General features: G+C 48.4%; 2 protein-coding genes across 13 annotated transcripts in view; both read right to left on the bottom strand.

Moving 5' to 3' along the window:
* Nucleotides 1-158: 158 nt before the first annotated feature.
* Slfnl1 (schlafen like 1) lies at nucleotides 159-5,179 on the bottom strand. 3 transcript variants are annotated; one of them, XM_048351012.1, is made up of 4 exons: nucleotides 4,291-5,179; nucleotides 2,360-2,881; nucleotides 1,984-2,127; nucleotides 159-1,386 (listed from the first exon to the last, which is right to left on the bottom strand). In XM_048351012.1, the coding sequence occupies exons 1-4, from the start codon at nucleotides 4,705-4,707 to the stop codon at nucleotides 1,246-1,248; spliced, it is 1,224 nt and encodes a 407-aa protein (XP_048206969.1). In that variant the 5' UTR covers nucleotides 4,708-5,179; the 3' UTR covers nucleotides 159-1,245. The 3 variants fall into 3 exon arrangements, with proteins under 3 accessions (XP_048206969.1, XP_048206968.1, XP_048206967.1); XM_048351011.1 differs by having other exon boundaries at nucleotides 2,348-2,881; XM_048351010.1 differs by having other exon boundaries at nucleotides 1,266-2,127.
* A 2,293-nt stretch (nucleotides 5,180-7,472) lies between these two features.
* Scmh1 (Scm polycomb group protein homolog 1) overlaps nucleotides 7,473-15,389 on the bottom strand; it is a 120,998-nt gene continuing 113,081 nt past the window's right edge. For 5 of the 10 annotated variants that reach the window (XM_048351014.1, XM_048351015.1, XM_048351018.1 and 2 more), the window contains 5 exons: nucleotides 12,780-12,971; nucleotides 11,589-11,654; nucleotides 9,329-9,471; nucleotides 8,251-8,365; nucleotides 7,473-7,723 (listed from right to left, as the gene is read on the bottom strand). In XM_048351014.1, the coding sequence (XP_048206971.1) occupies nucleotides 7,683-7,723; nucleotides 8,251-8,365; nucleotides 9,329-9,471; nucleotides 11,589-11,654; nucleotides 12,780-12,971 (557 nt within the window). In that variant the 3' untranslated portion in view covers nucleotides 7,473-7,682. Of the gene's footprint in view, nucleotides 8,366-9,328; nucleotides 9,472-11,588; nucleotides 11,655-12,779; nucleotides 12,972-15,389 lie in introns of all 10 variants that reach the window. The other 5 variants (XM_048351016.1, XM_048351023.1, XM_048351022.1 and 2 more) reach the window with 3 other exon arrangements.

The following is a 15,389-nucleotide window of genomic DNA, read 5'->3' on the forward strand; positions in this document are numbered from 1 at the left end:
TTCACATTTGTCTTGCAGCTTGGAGTATGGCTGGTTGAATATACTTTTGACTTTTCACCCAGTGGTCCTATCATTCTCCAATGGATGGTGCCCCCAAAGCCTTGTCCTTTGGGGGACAGCATGTTCCTACAACAGTGAGGACTTGGGTGTGTGTGTGTTGAAAGAACCTCTCCATGTTTGTGCTCCAGGTGAACTGCCTCAATGTGCTATGTTCTTGAACAGTCTTTTTCTGAGAAAAGGGATTCTACATGGCTTACTGTAGTGGCTGTGTCAAAACATTGGAGGGTATCCTTGCAGGTCGTGTCCAACTGGTCAGTGCCCAAACTACTCCCTACCCATCAGCATCCCTGTACCTCTGAGCCCTTAGTGTAGACATTTCTTAGATCCAGGGGTTTGGGCAGGTAGTTCTGAGCAGACTGGTGTTGCTACACTCACCCTGACCTTTAGAAACTGGCTGCTTCCCACTAAAAGTACTACTTTGGATGATAATACCTAGGCTAGCCTTGAGCCTGGTGCTCAACACACCTGTGATGCACAGAAATGCTGCACTCTGGCATCTTACATAATCTCCACCCCAGGCAGAGGCATGCATTCTGTGTGCAGTTTTCAGCTTTGGTGATTCTGGGCGGTAGCACAGTGAATGACAGCTTGGTGACCTGCCATGGTCACCAGAGCATGATACTAGAGCATTTGTGCTTGGTCCAGCAGATGCCCCCTTGGTGGTGATGGGAGGTAGGAAGTGGGAGGTGGGTTTCTGCTGGCTGACCAAGTGTCCTAGAAATAGCAAGTTGCTCTCCATGTGCATACAATTCTTTATTAAGGGGCTTTGATAATCACAAATTGCATTGGGTCAGTGGATTGCAGGGTGACCATACCCAGTTGCCATACATACCTTGCTGGGTGCTGGGACTTCCAAGATGACAGGTACCTTTCTGGCACTGTCTAGCCCTCTGGAGTCTTGGACCCAACTTGGCCAAGGGGACATTTAGGAAGGAAGGCCTTTTGGAGTTCAGTTTTGGGGTGACTGGCCAAGGTTCCTGGGGGATGTGCTAAGAGCAGCTTCTCAGCTACACTACCTGGTCAGTGAAGGCACAGGTTCTCTGAGTACAGTGCTTTAGGAGAGGCGGCCGAGCCTCCATCAACCTCCACCAGGTCCACTTGTGTTCTGTTGCTAGGACAGCCTGGGTCAGAGCTTGTGCCTGGCTATGCAGAGCACTGCAGGGTTCCGCCCACCCACAGTGGGCCTCACAGGACACAGCAGGTGCATGACACACGCTGGTGTTGGCGCTGCTGCAGCTGCAGCTGCAGCTGCTGCTGGAGTTGTTCCTTTTCCGCTGTCAGCACCTTCACCTTCTCCTCCAGCTTGCCCAGTATTGCTGTCCACTTCTGAGGGGAAAGGGTGGCAGCAGATGATCAAGCGGACATTGTCCTGGGCTTTCTTTTCTTCTGTGGCTAACTACAGCTGGGGGAGCGAGCACTAGCCATGGTATAGCCTCTAACTTTGAAGCAAGGGGGATACTGAGACACTGGTAGCGGTCCTCAGCGCTTCCTAGGCATCATGGCAAGTGTGGATTGTCACCTGGCCATGTCCTTTTCCTGCTCTCCTGGTCCTATATTGTTTTTCTATCACGCAGTAGTTCCCTCTAGAAGAGGCTCCTTGGGACTGAGTCCAGCACTCTCTGCTTCCCCCTCCCCTAAATGTTACACACAGGCCTTGGGGGGGTTCCTTCTCATTCTTTAGTCATTCAATCTCCCTGTTTCCTAGCTACTCAGCAGAGCGCCCTTACAAGCAAGGTGGGGTTGTCAGGTAGTGTGAAAAGGAGGATATAGAACTGAGAGAAGGCCTCTCCCAGCTGTGCACTGAGCTATGCAGTATAGGAGTTGGGGTCCCTTTTGCTCAAGCTTTCCTGTGTGCTCATGGGGTGTTGTAGGCTTGCCAGGGACTACACCATGATTGGCTGGAGGGGGCCTGGGCTTTCTCACCTGCCTGCACCACTCCTGGATGGCGGTGACGGACAGTGGGCCCTGGATGCTCCCATCACGCCGCAGGAACACCTCCCCCTGGTCTGTCTCATACAGCTGTGGCTCGCCCTGCGTCTTGGGGGTGTGCACAGTCAGGCGAAGCACCTTGGCAGGAGAAACAGCAGTTAAGGTGGTGCCACCATACCTGGCAGCCTCAATCCTATGCAGGTTCCCTGAGCCCTGGAGCTCCCTAAAGCAGCCTGGTAGGCTCCTTTCCCCAGCTCCCTACTCCACATGCCAACTCTCCGCCCTGGTACTGCTCAGCAGCGTGGTGGTAGCATGGCCACAGTCCTGCTGGTGAGCGACAGATGACGTCCTGCCTGACCTGCAGGATCACCTTGAGAGGTGTGGTCTTGGTGGAGGTGCTGATGACAGGGATGAAGGTGAGGGTGTAGGCATCGGGAAAGACTTGGGGCTTGAAATTCTGAAGGATGGAGTCCACCAGCAGGCGGGCACGGTCCTCTTCACGGTGGCTGCAGTGGATGCCCTGCACCAGGCCACTGTCTTCGACGCCCACAAGCAAGCTGCCACCCTCACTGTTGAGGAAGGCACACGTGTAGCGCCGCACGTGGTGCTTGAAAGCCAAGCTCAGATACTCGCCGCTGCCTCGCTTGAACTCCATGTTCCGTGTCTCGTTGCCCAGGAAGGCACCCTGGAACAGTCGCTCCTGGCCTTGAATTTCCTGGTGCTCAATGGCACTATCAGATCGCACACCACTAGGCCGGTTATGGGAAATCTGCTGCCGCCTGGCCCAGTCCAGGTTAGGTGAGTAGTTGGCAGGCCAGGCTGACGGTTGGAGGCTGAAGCCAGGACTGGGGCTGGGGCCAGGGCTGGGACCTGGGCTGGGGCCGTTGTCCTGCTGCGGAAAAATTTAAGAGCAGAGTGTGTAGGCCCAGGTGGAACAGAGTCCCTGCTGTGAAAGATCATCAGACCCCAGCTGTATCCCTGCCCAGGTCCAGCTTTCATAGGTGTCCTGGTGTCCCCTCTGAAGCAGAGTAATCCAATTTACCCCACCCTCCTGCAGCCTTTGAGAGACCAGGTTCAAACCAGCCACTGGGCTGGGCTTTTCCAAGGTACTGGGTAGAAGAGACTGCTGCTTTCTAAGGTAGGAGCTGGCACACTTGCATGCCAACCTGTTCCCACCTGGGTGACAGTCCTGATGTCCCTGGGGCCTGAGGTCCCTGTGCAGAACTATAGGTCCTTGAACTGAGAAAGCTCATCCACCTCCTGCTCTAGACCACTGCCACATTCCTTTGGTCCCTTCTTCTATGGCTTCTGCTCTGTCCCAGGGCAATGGGCATTGAATGTCTTCATGGCTACTTCCCATGGGATTCATTACTCAGTCTTTCTTCCTCTCATCACTTAGTTCCCATTTCACCAGTTCAATGCAAGCCAGATAGATGGCCATCTGCCCTTGAAACCCTGTCCTGGCTTCCTACTGCTTTTGCTTTTATAGAGCTGGGAGCATCTAGCATGGGCTGGCACATGAAGATGAGATGCATAGCTCTGCCCACCTAGTAGCTTCCCAGAGAAAACAAACATTAGTCTCAGAAATATGAAAGAAGTCTTCTGCAAACATGAAAGAAGGCACTTGCACTATGAAATGACATGGAGTAGTATAGTTCTGTAAAGTTCAGACTTGTAGGGTTTGCACTCCAACGAGATCCTTGCTCGCTCTGCCTTGGCTACAGCACAGGGACCTACCTACTCTGTGGCTCAGTCCTTCAGCAGACCCTGTAGCCTCCAGCTGGGGCTAGAGGGATACCAAATGGTCTCCCTGATAGTGTGTCCAAGCCTGGATTGAAATCCTCTGAGTTTGATACCAGTGAGCAGTGAGAGCCCTGTGGTGTCTACTCCCAGCCACCCTGGCTTTGTCTGCTCTGCCTGTGGATGGAGGACTTCCTGAGGACAGAGCCTGGACCCCAAGACTGCTGCACAGGGGGAACAGAGTGGATGGTGCTCTTTGTCACCTAAACAAATGAAGTCAGCTACAGAACAAGAATCACAACCCATGTGTATCCACAGGCTTTTGGACCTGGACAGTGGAATTCAAAAGGTACCAGGGAAGAGCCTCACACAGGCCTTTGATTAGTCAGTCAGCCTGGAGGTGCTCTGCGAGGGCTGTCCCTCCCAGTAAAGGCAGGGAGTCACTAAGCAGCAGCCTCACAGCTGCAGATTCGTCCCAGCTCCTCAGGCCTCCAGGCCTCCACCCCATCCCCACCCCAAACCAGTGTGCCTTCAGGCCTCACTTGGGGAATTCTTGCTCACCCCTCTGCCTTCACTCAGCACCAGTTCCTTCCCACGAGCCGTCAGCTCTTTGAGGATCAGCTGCTTCTCCAAGGCCATCTGCAGGCGCCAGGGGAGGGAGGCCAGGGTGGTCTTCTGGGTGGTTACCTGCACCAATGCATAGGCATTCCTTGGCTGCCTCACCACCTCAATGTGCTCCCGTGCCACAGGCAGCTCAAGCTGCTCTAGGGTATCTCTTAGCAGGCAGGCCAGTACAGGTGCTGAGAATTGGGGGTTCAGGTGGCCAACATAGAGTGTGTGTGTGCTGGGAACTGTGTCAAGGTCCAAGTCCTCAGCCAAGAGCTCTTTTGGGGGGAGCACTGGCAGAGGCTGCCTGTCTTGTGGTTCCAGGAGGGGGTCCCACATTGGTGTTTGAGCTGGTCTTTTCCTTGGGATCATGGTGGGTCTTGCTCAGAAGGGATACTGGATTCCTCACTGCTGGCCGCTCTTCTTGGGCCCTGGTCTCAGTTTAGCCCACGGCCTCTGGAGTTCACACACTAGCTGAGGCTAGGCAGGGTGAGAAGGAGAGAGGAGAGAGGAGAGAGAGAAGAGGATGGAGAGAGAAAGGGCAGGGGGCATCTAGGGTGTTCCTAGCTGCACCAATTGGAAGATTTTTACTGCCTCCAGGCATCTGAAGAGACCCTTTAAAGAGGCCTTTTAGATAAGAGGCCTTAGCCTGATTTCTCCTACCTAGTCTAAAGCTGGAGTCTAGCAGGGGCTCTCAAAGTAGGTGTACGTTAATATTTTGGCCCATGAACAAAATGGCCTTTGCATATATAACTTGAGGAGGCTCAGAATAGGGTCAAAGCTGAGTCTTTGTCCCCTGTTCCTAAGCCAGAATTCCAGAATTCTCCTGCACATACACCTTCCACTCAAATGAGCCCCCTCGCCCGTCCCCTGACCTCCCCTCTCCCCCCCGGCCAGACTCCAGATTGGGTGGCAGCATCACCAGTTTGCATCTTTCTGTGACCTTTGGTCATGCTGGCTACTGGGGGTACATGGGTGTTCCCATACCTGTTTCCACAGCCCCCTGATCCCTGGCCAGCAGCTCCCACAGCACTTGGGGCTTGGCATGTAGGCAAGAACTAGAGCTCAAGGAAGTGGGCGGAGCATGTACAACTGCCTCTGTGATCTCACGCTAGTCAACAATGCCTTCTGGGCCAGGTGCAGACATGCAGGGTTGAGGACATCAAACAGTGACACGCCTCTCCAACTCTCGTGGGTCCTGCTATACTGTAAGGAGGTACAGCTGCCCACCCCATGACCCAGCTTGGCTATAAGGACTCCCTCTCGGCAGTTTCTAGAATCCAGCAACTGAAGATGTGCTTTCTCCCTCTGTAATAACCCTTCAGGCCCCTGAGTTCATGCAAGCCACCAGTTGCCCTCTCTTCTGTCCCATTGCCTAAAGCCTCTACTTTCTCCTTGGTTGTAAACCCAGGCTCCACTGAGCACTGGCAGTGCCTAGCTACTTCCAAGATGGACCAAAACTTGTAGAGAGTGTAGAGGCCCCTTTGAAACCAGGCATTTCTTTATGCCACAGACAAAAGTTGCCGCTGAGAAGAATAGTCCTAAAAAAATAAGCACTGTGCTTTCTAAGGGGCCAGAGTGGTTATCTGCTGCTTGATGGGAGCCAAGCCAGGTGACGTGTGGCCTTTGTGAATGCAGGAGCCTGCTCCTGGCAGGCAAGGGCTTAGGCAGGTGCTTCTCATTGTAACTTGAACACACTGCTCTGGAAGCCCTGATTATGAGGAATGAGGGTGGAACCACAGGTAGTGCTTCCACCAGGCAGCAGCTTCACCATGCAGGGAAGACCACTTTCCTTATGGCAGTCATTATGAAGCTGTTCCTGAAGTTTTGTTGGCTCTAGGGTTGGAGGGAGAGCCCAGGTGGAAAACTTTAGAAAAGAGATGACTGTGTAGGAGCAAGAAAGAGGCCCCAGAGTCTCATGACAGCATGAGACTCTGGAGAGATTGAGCAGGTGCCCCATCCTTACCCACCCTTGCAGATAGGTCTGCTTTGGCTGTCTCTATAGCTTTAGAGTCATGGAACAACAGCGGAAGCTCTGTGTGCCCCCTCCAGTGTTCCTTGGCTCTTCCACCTGTGAGCTGTTCTCTCAGAAGCTGGACAGCTGAGGCTACCACTGCTTTGAGAGGGTTAACTTGTTAGTGGTATTCCTGTCTTATTCATAATGTAAATGGATGGTTATTTTTGCTGGTCCTGGGGCTTGAACTCACGCCTGGGTGCTGTCCCTGATTTTTTTTTTTTCTTTTGCTCAAGGCTAGTGCTTTGCCACTTTAGCCACAGCTCCATTTCTGGATTTTTGGTGATTAATTGGAGCTTAATTGGGTTTTTGGTGCTTAATTCCTGCCCAGGCTGACTTCAATTTGCAGGTCTCTGCCTCCTGATTATAGGCATGAGCCACTAGTGCCCAGTTATAAATGAATTTTTTAATGAAGTGAGACGATTCTAACTCAGGTCGAGCAGCTTATAGGGCATATAGGAAATGATATCAAAATGTTAGTTATGTGACCTAGAGCTTCCTATACCTACCCACTGCCTGAAAACTCTGTCACCTTATTATGAGTAGGACGTGTGGCCTTGGGCTTGAGGGGCCCTGGCCAGTGCTGCCTCTCTTTTCATCCCATGAGGATGAGGAAGAAACTAGCCACTGATGTTCCTGGGTTTTTCCAGCCTTCACACTGCTTCCAGACTGCCCAGAGCAAAGCCCTTTTGAGTGTAGAGCCTGGATTCATGCTGTCCTTCTGAGAGCCTATAGGGTACTGGCCTCAGGACATTAAAATAACCTGTTCCTTAGAGCTGCTGAATCAGGAGAACTCTTAGGGGTCCTCTGAGAAAACCAAGACCAAGAGAAGGGGAATGGCCTGATCACTGAGCACACAGTGATTGGAGCTGTCAACGGGTTAAAAGACACTGGCATCTATATTGGTTTTTATTTATAAACAAATAGACATAAAATAGTCCAGAGGGCAGCGGGAGCAGCAGTGCTGCGAACTTGCTTACAAAGAAGCACAGGAGAGTGAGTAGAAGGGCAGAATTACTCCAGCCTGGAGGCCTTCCCTTCTTCTACCTTAGGGCCTTCTTGGCCTAAAGGCGTTAGGTCCATCTGCAGCAATTCTGGCCAGGGCAAGGAGCAGGGTGGAGACAGTGTGGGAGAACTCTCATCCCACAGATGGGGTCTGGAGCTACAAAGAGCCTGGTGGTGGTGGACTCTCTTTTCCCCAAACACAGCCAACAGTGTAGGTCCATCAGCTCCAAGGAAACTGTGCCCTGGTGCAGTGTCTTTTGAAAAGGGGCCACAGATACTGGAGAGGGCCTCTCTGAGGCCAGGGAAGGGGGCTTTCTCTTCCCCAAATTCAGTGTCTGGTGCAATACAAGCAATAACCAGAAGAGTTGCCTAAGTGCCAGAAATAATAAATTAGCAATAAGAAAACATCTTTTTAAAAAAAGGTAGAGGTCTGCACCGTGAATTTGGAGTCTGGGGATCTGGTGAGGAGGCAGGAACTGGGGCCATAGGAGGCCATACCAAGCCCAGGGAGTGGTGAGGGGCCCAGATGTGAGGGCTGCCTTCCAAGGCCCCAGGGTTGGCCTTTATTTCCATCACTTACAAAATGCACAGTCTAAACTCCTAGTGAGAGTTTGCCAGGTTTGAGAAATAAATAGAGGGACCTGGGTACCATGGAGGGCTGAGGAAGAGCAGCACTGGCCCTGGGCCCATACTTTCCTGTCCTCCATCCTTCATGGAAGGATGTATTATGGCAGGAACGGGTAGTAGTGGTGGCTCCCCAGCTTCATCAAGTCCTGAGGTGACCCAGAACCTCACTGAGGCACCTAGGAGTAGGCTGGTGGCGGCCTTTCTGGACAGAATGTCTCTTCTGCCTGACTGCTCAGTTGTCTAGGCTACGCCTTCTGTTTAGAATTTGCCCTGCTTCAGTCGGTCAATGTGGAAGGAGAGCTTGAGCGCAGGTCCCAGCTTCAGGCCCATATACTTCATCATCATGTCACTGCGCAGCAGGAGAAGGGCCTTGCCATCGATCTCCTAAAGGTGCGAATGGAAGGGCAGACATGGAAGATGAGGCATAATCAGAGGCCTGCTTAGCTTAATCCTTTCAGGTTCTGACTAACGGCCACCCAAGTAAGTGGCAACACAATGGAATGCAGTCAGGATACTGCACCAGTATAGTGCTGAATCCAGCAGGGTGGGCTTTTCACACAGCCCATGCCATGTTCCTTTCTCTTCTGCCTGCCCTTCAAGCCTCTAAGACCAGATTGACTCCATCTTTCCCAGAAGCCTTCCAGTCAATGAACCCATACAGCCTGCATTGACTCTGGAGACCCCTCTGTGTGATATGGGCCCAAAGCAATACTCACTGACCACCTGTGAGCTCTTTCGCCTGCTCTGGAGCCCTGCAAGCCTACCCAGCACTAAATGTTTACATGACCAGTGCCAGGCAGCAGACCTGCTGAGTTTCCATAGGAAAAATAACCACCAAGCAGCAGCAGACTGGGTTTACAAGTTGGAGTCCATAGCATGAGTCCGGCCAGAGCAGAGGTGTCAAGAGCAATGTCTAGCACAGGACCAAATACACACTTGAAGAGATGCTGCAAACTCACAAAAGGGCAAGCAATGATAGAGGACCAAGGCAGAGGAGATATGGGGGCCACTTGCAAAGGATCCTTCACCTTGGAATGAGGCCTGGATTCCCATACCAAGACAGGCATGCAAGTAAATACTCCTGGGAAAAGAGGCAGATAGCTGTGCCAGGGAATTGAGTTCCAGGCCACACATATTCACTGGGGATGTGGCCAAATAGAAGCCTGAACTAAAAAACTGAGGTAAACACTGAAGTCTGTTTGGGACCCAAGATTCTATTCTATATTTTATAGCATTTGCTGCAGTCTGCTTTAAGGGACCTGGGATAATCTATGATACCCTCTAAGAGTCTAGCAAATTGTAATAGCAAAACTCTCAGCAAACAGGAGGCAGGGCAGGGCCACCTACATGTTTTCGAAATAGCTCAGCATGAGGTCCAAGCTGAGGGTCAGCTTCCCGGACAAATTGCATCACATCCTCCACTGTCCACAAGGAAGGGTCCTGGTCACTCAGTCGGGAGGTGTCTCGGCTCTCCAGGTATCGGTTGGAACCTGCAGTACAGGAGGGCACTATATCACAGACATGAACTGGCTGGCCCATACCCACTATCCCTGGTACGTGAGGGGATGCTCACAGCAGTGCTCAAACACAAGCAGATGGACTAGGAGTGAATTTTCCACAAAGGGAAAGTCAAATTTTTGTGACAATATTATACATCTATACACATATATGTAATAGGATTACTCAACCATGCTATCAACTAAATACCTGTGTTCCCTCCAAATTTCTTTGTTGAAACCCTACCCTGAAAGATGATAAGATTATGATCTGGGAACTTTTGTCAGAATCTGAAGAGAGATTGGTATTAAAAAAAACAACAAACAGAACTGACAGATCCCCCATGCCTTAGGCTATGTGAGGTTATAGCTATAAGAGGGCCCCATAAACCAGGGAGTAGGTCCTTATCAGACATGGTCTGTTATACCTTGATCGGGGACTTCCCAGCCTCTAGAATAGGAGTAATACATTTATTTGTAAGACAACTAATTAATAACTAATTAGTTTTGTTGCAGTAGCTTAAACAAGCAAAGCCCAAATTGGCAAGCCAATTCACACATGCAATATTACTGTATTTTTATGTGTTTCTCTATCAGCCTACTTCCATTAGAATAAAACACTAGGAGAGGCTGTAATTTAGATGATGGTAAGGGGAAGTACCCCTGATAGGATAACATGAACAAAGGACTGAGGCAGAAGAGTGATTGGCATGTTTAAGGTTAGCAGAAAGGTCAGCATGCTGGACACGGAATGAGGGAGAAAACAGCATGCAATGACGCTGAGAGGCATGTTTGCATGTACTGAGAGGAGAAGTGATGTAGCGGTGTGGATAATAGAGGGTCTTGTATACCACTGACTTTTTTTTTTTTTTTTTGGCCAGTCCTGGGCCTTGGACTCAGGGCCTGAGCACTGTCCCTGGCTTCTTCCCGCTCAAGGCTAGCACTCTGCCACTTGAGCCACAGCGCCGCTTCTGGCCGTTTTCTGTATATGTGGTGCTGGGGAATTGAACCTAGGGCCTCGTGTATCCGAGGCAGGCACTCTTGCCACTAGGCCATATCCCCAGCCCCTACCACTGACTTTTCTCAGTGAAAGGCATTCAGCAGAGGAGCGACAAATTTACAATGAAATGGCTCACTCTCAGACACTGGGGGCAAAAAGGGAAGTAAATGTCCACTGAAAAGGACACTAGCAAGAGATACTGTGGTGGCAGTAGGGAACAGTGGTTCAAAATATAAACAGTATTTTATAAATTATAAAGAATGCCTACCATTGTCAGCTTATGTGTCTTTTAAGAAACCCTTGCAGGAGGTATCACCATCTTTAAAGTGGAGGGAAGGAAGGCTCAAAGGGGAAGTGACTTGCTAAAACTACACAGCAAGGAAGGAAATAAACTGCTGTCCTAGCCCCATTCCATATTTTCCTATTCCTATTTCTACAAACAGCCTTTTTATCCCTGGCCATTCATTCTTATTTTTATTTTTGGCAGTACTGGGGCTTGAATTGGGGCCTTTTACTTTCTTGGCTTGTGCTCTATCTCTTGACCTGTACTTCTAGCTTGGAGATGAAGTCATGGACTTTTCTGCCTGAGGCTGACTTCAAATCACAGTTCTCTGGATCTCAGTTTCTTGAGTAGCTCAGATTATAGGCATGAGCCACAAGAGCCTGGCCAAATAGCCTATCGTAGGGGCTTCCCCTCCTCCCACCAATGTGTACAATCAGCAGAAAGGAAGATGATTCTTTTGGTCTGAGAGTGACTAAGGCAGGTGAAGCACATCCATAAAAGAATAGACTAAAAAAGTGTGTCTAATTTCCTGGATTAATGAAATAACCAAGGGGGTAGACTCAAACCTCTGGATTCTTTGAGACAAATAGTTCTAGGGCCAATCAAGTAGAATCTTCTGGCCTTGCAGTTTCTTAGAGGTTGTTCAGATTAAAAAGAGATTTATACTGTGACCTGGCAGAAAGACTCAATGTGCTTCAAAGGAAAAGGTGAGATCCTAGGTGAGCACAGTGCCTTTGGAGGCCAATGCTGTGACAGAAGATCTAGGACAAAGCACCCTATCTGAAAAAGCCTTGTAGAAGATGACAATCACAATGACTCCTTGCCTACCTGGGGGATGACTTAATTTCCAAAACGATTCCACATCCCTTCTTTCGTTTGAGCCTTTTAACACTCCTGTGGAAAGACCAGGTTGGTATCAGCATTTCCATTTTTCACATGAGGATGTTTTCCATCCGGAGAAGACTTGAGAGGTGAGATAACTTACCCAAATGTCAAGAGAAGAATATTGAGGCTAGAAGGGCGGGGGGGGGGGGGCAGAGGGAGAGGCGGGGAGGGAGAAAAGGAAGAGGAGGAAGAGAAGGGAAGAAACCATAGCTCTTGCAAGCAGGCCAAATAGTCTCCAAACATGGCTGGACCCCTGTCAATATTCAGATCTAATTTACCCTGTAAGTGCTTTTCAAATCTATCCTCTCCAAAACTTTTACCACTGCCCTAATTTAGGCCTTTATCATTTCTGCCCTTACTAGTCTTGTCCTTCCTTAAGTCCATGCTTAACCTAGAAGTCAGTGGTCTACTCAAAACACAAACATGTTTATGCCTTGCTTCTAATTAAAAGCCTCTGGTAGCTTCACATTGCCCACAGATCAACTCCAAATTGTTTAGCATGGAATTTGAGGTTTTCAATGAATATAAGCTCTGGGCTCTCCAGGATTTCCTCTGTGAAGTCCTGTTATGCCATTTTTTTTAAAACCATACCAAATTGCATGTAGTTCTGGTACCATAGGACTATTCCCTGCCCCCTCTTTCTGAAAACTTAAACTCTTTTCCCACCAGATATAGTCATCCATTGAGTTTCAGAAAAGGTCTCTTTGCTCAAAGAAGTATCTCTTGAAGGTTGGGTGCCCCTTCCTGAAGTTTCATATAGTCCATAGCATGTTCTTGTTATGGAACTTTTTACAATTGTCTTTCTAAGGGTTCCCCGCCCCCCACAAGACATTAAGGACAAAAATGATTTTTATATTACTAAGGCAAACATACTTGATCTTTAAATAAATGATGGAGTGAACGAATGAATCCTTCCCTGGCCCTTTTGGCTCTAGATGTCTGGCTCTTAGTTTGTTAATCTCAAGCCAATCCCAAAGCTCCTATTTCTTCCTGGGTACCTGGTCAGGCACAACAGTAAACCTATCCCCAGTCTATGCAAGGAGACATCAGAGCTAAGTTCTCCTGGCCTCCTAGAGCTCAGAGAGAACAGAAGAGGAAGGGATGGCAGGGGGCCAGAACTTTGGGTCAGCTTACCCCTGGAACATAGCCTGCGCACAGCTGAGGTGGTGTTTGGTGGGAGGCCACAGGAGGGTATGGGTCCATACCCAGGTGCTCGAAGATTTGAGGACGTACGGACAAGGTTGGTGGGATTCAAAGTAGAGTCCATTGAGTCTGAGTGTGACTCCAAGGATCGCACCAGACTATTCCTCAGGTCAAAGGTTTCACCTGGAAAAAAAAGAAACCAGGAGTAGAGCAGTATGGAAGGCCTACTAGAATGCTGATTCCCAGATACATTTTTGAGTGAAGCAAGAGGCAGTAGGAAAGCCTTGCTGAAACTCTAGAGGCCCATGGTGCTGGCTTTTAGTGGGTGATTTTACCAAGTTCAGAACTTGTTTTTTTCCTCTGGATTCTAGACATAGGTTTCTTTAGAAACTTATTCTTACACTGGGTAGTCATTGCATTTTTCAAGGTCTGGATGTTTTAGGCTTTATCATGATGAAAAATTAATAAAAAAACAAGTGATTCTAGAGCAGAAGAGACAGCCTTAGTCACAAGATGCTAGCAGGTGAATCATTGCTCAGTTGAGGGCCTTTTTAGAAGTAGACACTTTTATCATCCAGACAGTTTTCATCAATCAGTAGGATATCTTAGAAATGCTTTCAGCTGGGTGCTGATGGCTCATTCATCTAACCTTAGCTACTTAGAAGGCTGAGATCTGAGGATCAATCAAAGCTTGAAGCCAGGCTGGGCAGATAAGTCTGTGAGTCTCTCATCTCCAATTAACTACCAGCAAAATGGAAGTGGAGCTGTAGCTCCACTTTTAAGGAGCCTTGAAATCATGGCAAAGGGAAAAAGGAAAAAAAAAATAGTGGAGGAAAGTCATGGGAGACAAATACCTTAAGGGCAACCTAGGAAGGAATGAGGGCTAGAGATTGATTTGTTCTATAGGAATGCAGACACTAGGAGTTCTAAGAAGGCATATTTCAGCTTAAAAAGATGTTAGTCATTGAACTGTCTTAACAATAAAATCAAGGGGCTGGGGATATAGCCTAGTGGCAAGAGTGCCTGCCTCGGATACACGAGGCCCTAGGTTCGATTCCCCAGCACCACATATACAGAAAACGGCCAGAAGGGGCGCTGTGGCTCAAGTGGCAGAGTGCTAGCCTTGAGCGGGAAGAAGCCAGGGACAGTGCTCAGGCCCTGAGTCCAAGGCCCAGGACTGGCCAAAAACAAACAAACAAACAAACAAACAAACAATAAAATCAAGTGCTATAAGCCAAAGAGAGCAATCTGTCATCAGGAGTCTAAAAGCAGAGGTCAGATAACCACTGGATCACTTCTAGAGCATTTTTTACTTTAGAGTTTCATGGATTCTATGCTTACAACAAAGCTTACTCCTGAGCGTGAACTGAGTGAGCATGAAGTCAGCATTGTGAATTTAAGAATTAAAAATAGTCTTCAAACAGTTGCACAAGGGAGTTTCAATTTAATGTGTCCATTTATGTATACAAAGCTCTCAATCAGTCGTGTGTGTATGTGTGTGAGTTGGTCCTGAGGCTTGAACTCAGGTCTCGAGCGCTGTTCTTGAGTTTTTGTGCTCAAGGTGAGCACTCTACCACTTGAGCCACAGCTCTATTTTCAGTGTGGTGATTAACTGGAGATAAGAGTCTCACAAACTTTTTAGCTTGGGCTGGTTTTGAACCATGATCCTCAGAGCTCAGCCTTTTGACTAGCTAGGATTACAGGTGTGAGCCACCAGTGCCCAGCCTGGAGAATTGTTTTAGATAAAGAAAGATAAAAAGATGAAACAATAAAATGTTACAGATAACCCTTTTCTGGATTCTGGATCAGAAAAAAAAATAGCTCTATAGAGGACATTATTGGGACAACTGAGGGAAATCCTGATTTGGACTATATATCAGTCACTAGTACTTTATTTATGTTAGGGTTTTAAAGTACAATAATAGGCTGGGGATATGGCCTAGTGGCAAGAGTGCTTGCCTCCTATACATGAGGCCCTGGGTTCAATTCCCCAGCACCACATATACAGAAAACAGCCAGAAGTGGCGCTGTGGCTCAAGTGGCAGAGTACTAGCCTTGAGCAAAAAGAAGCCAGGGGCAGTGCTTAGGCCCTGAGTCCAAGCCCCATGATCGACAAATTAAATAAATAAATAAAAATAAAAAAAGATCCTACAAAAACTGATTAAAAAAAATAAAGTACAATAATAGTATTGTGTCCTTACTCTTTTTTGGGAGGTTAGGGGATGGTTTGAGACAAGGTTTCAATATATAGTTTACCCTGTGTTTCAATATGTAGCCCTCTCTGCCTCTGAGTGCTAGGCTCATAGCCATGCACAATGACACTGGAGTTTTGTGCTCCTTATTTTTAAGAGCTAAACACAGAAGCACTTAATGATAAATTTTCATCTGAAGTTAACTCTCAGTAAATAAACAAAAAAACCCAATAAAATATGTATATGAAATATACAGATACAAATATAAATATATGTACTTAGAGAGATAAAATTATTGCCAAAAAAGTGTACCCTTATGTTTACTGCAGCACCACTCACAATAACCAAGCTATGAAATCAGTCTAGATGCCCTTCAGTTGATCAATGTATAAAGCAAATGTATGCATGC

Source organism: Perognathus longimembris, chromosome 7 (assembly GCF_023159225.1).
Source record: "Perognathus longimembris pacificus isolate PPM17 chromosome 7, ASM2315922v1, whole genome shotgun sequence".
Classification (NCBI taxonomy): Eukaryota; Metazoa; Chordata; class Mammalia; order Rodentia; family Heteromyidae; genus Perognathus; species Perognathus longimembris.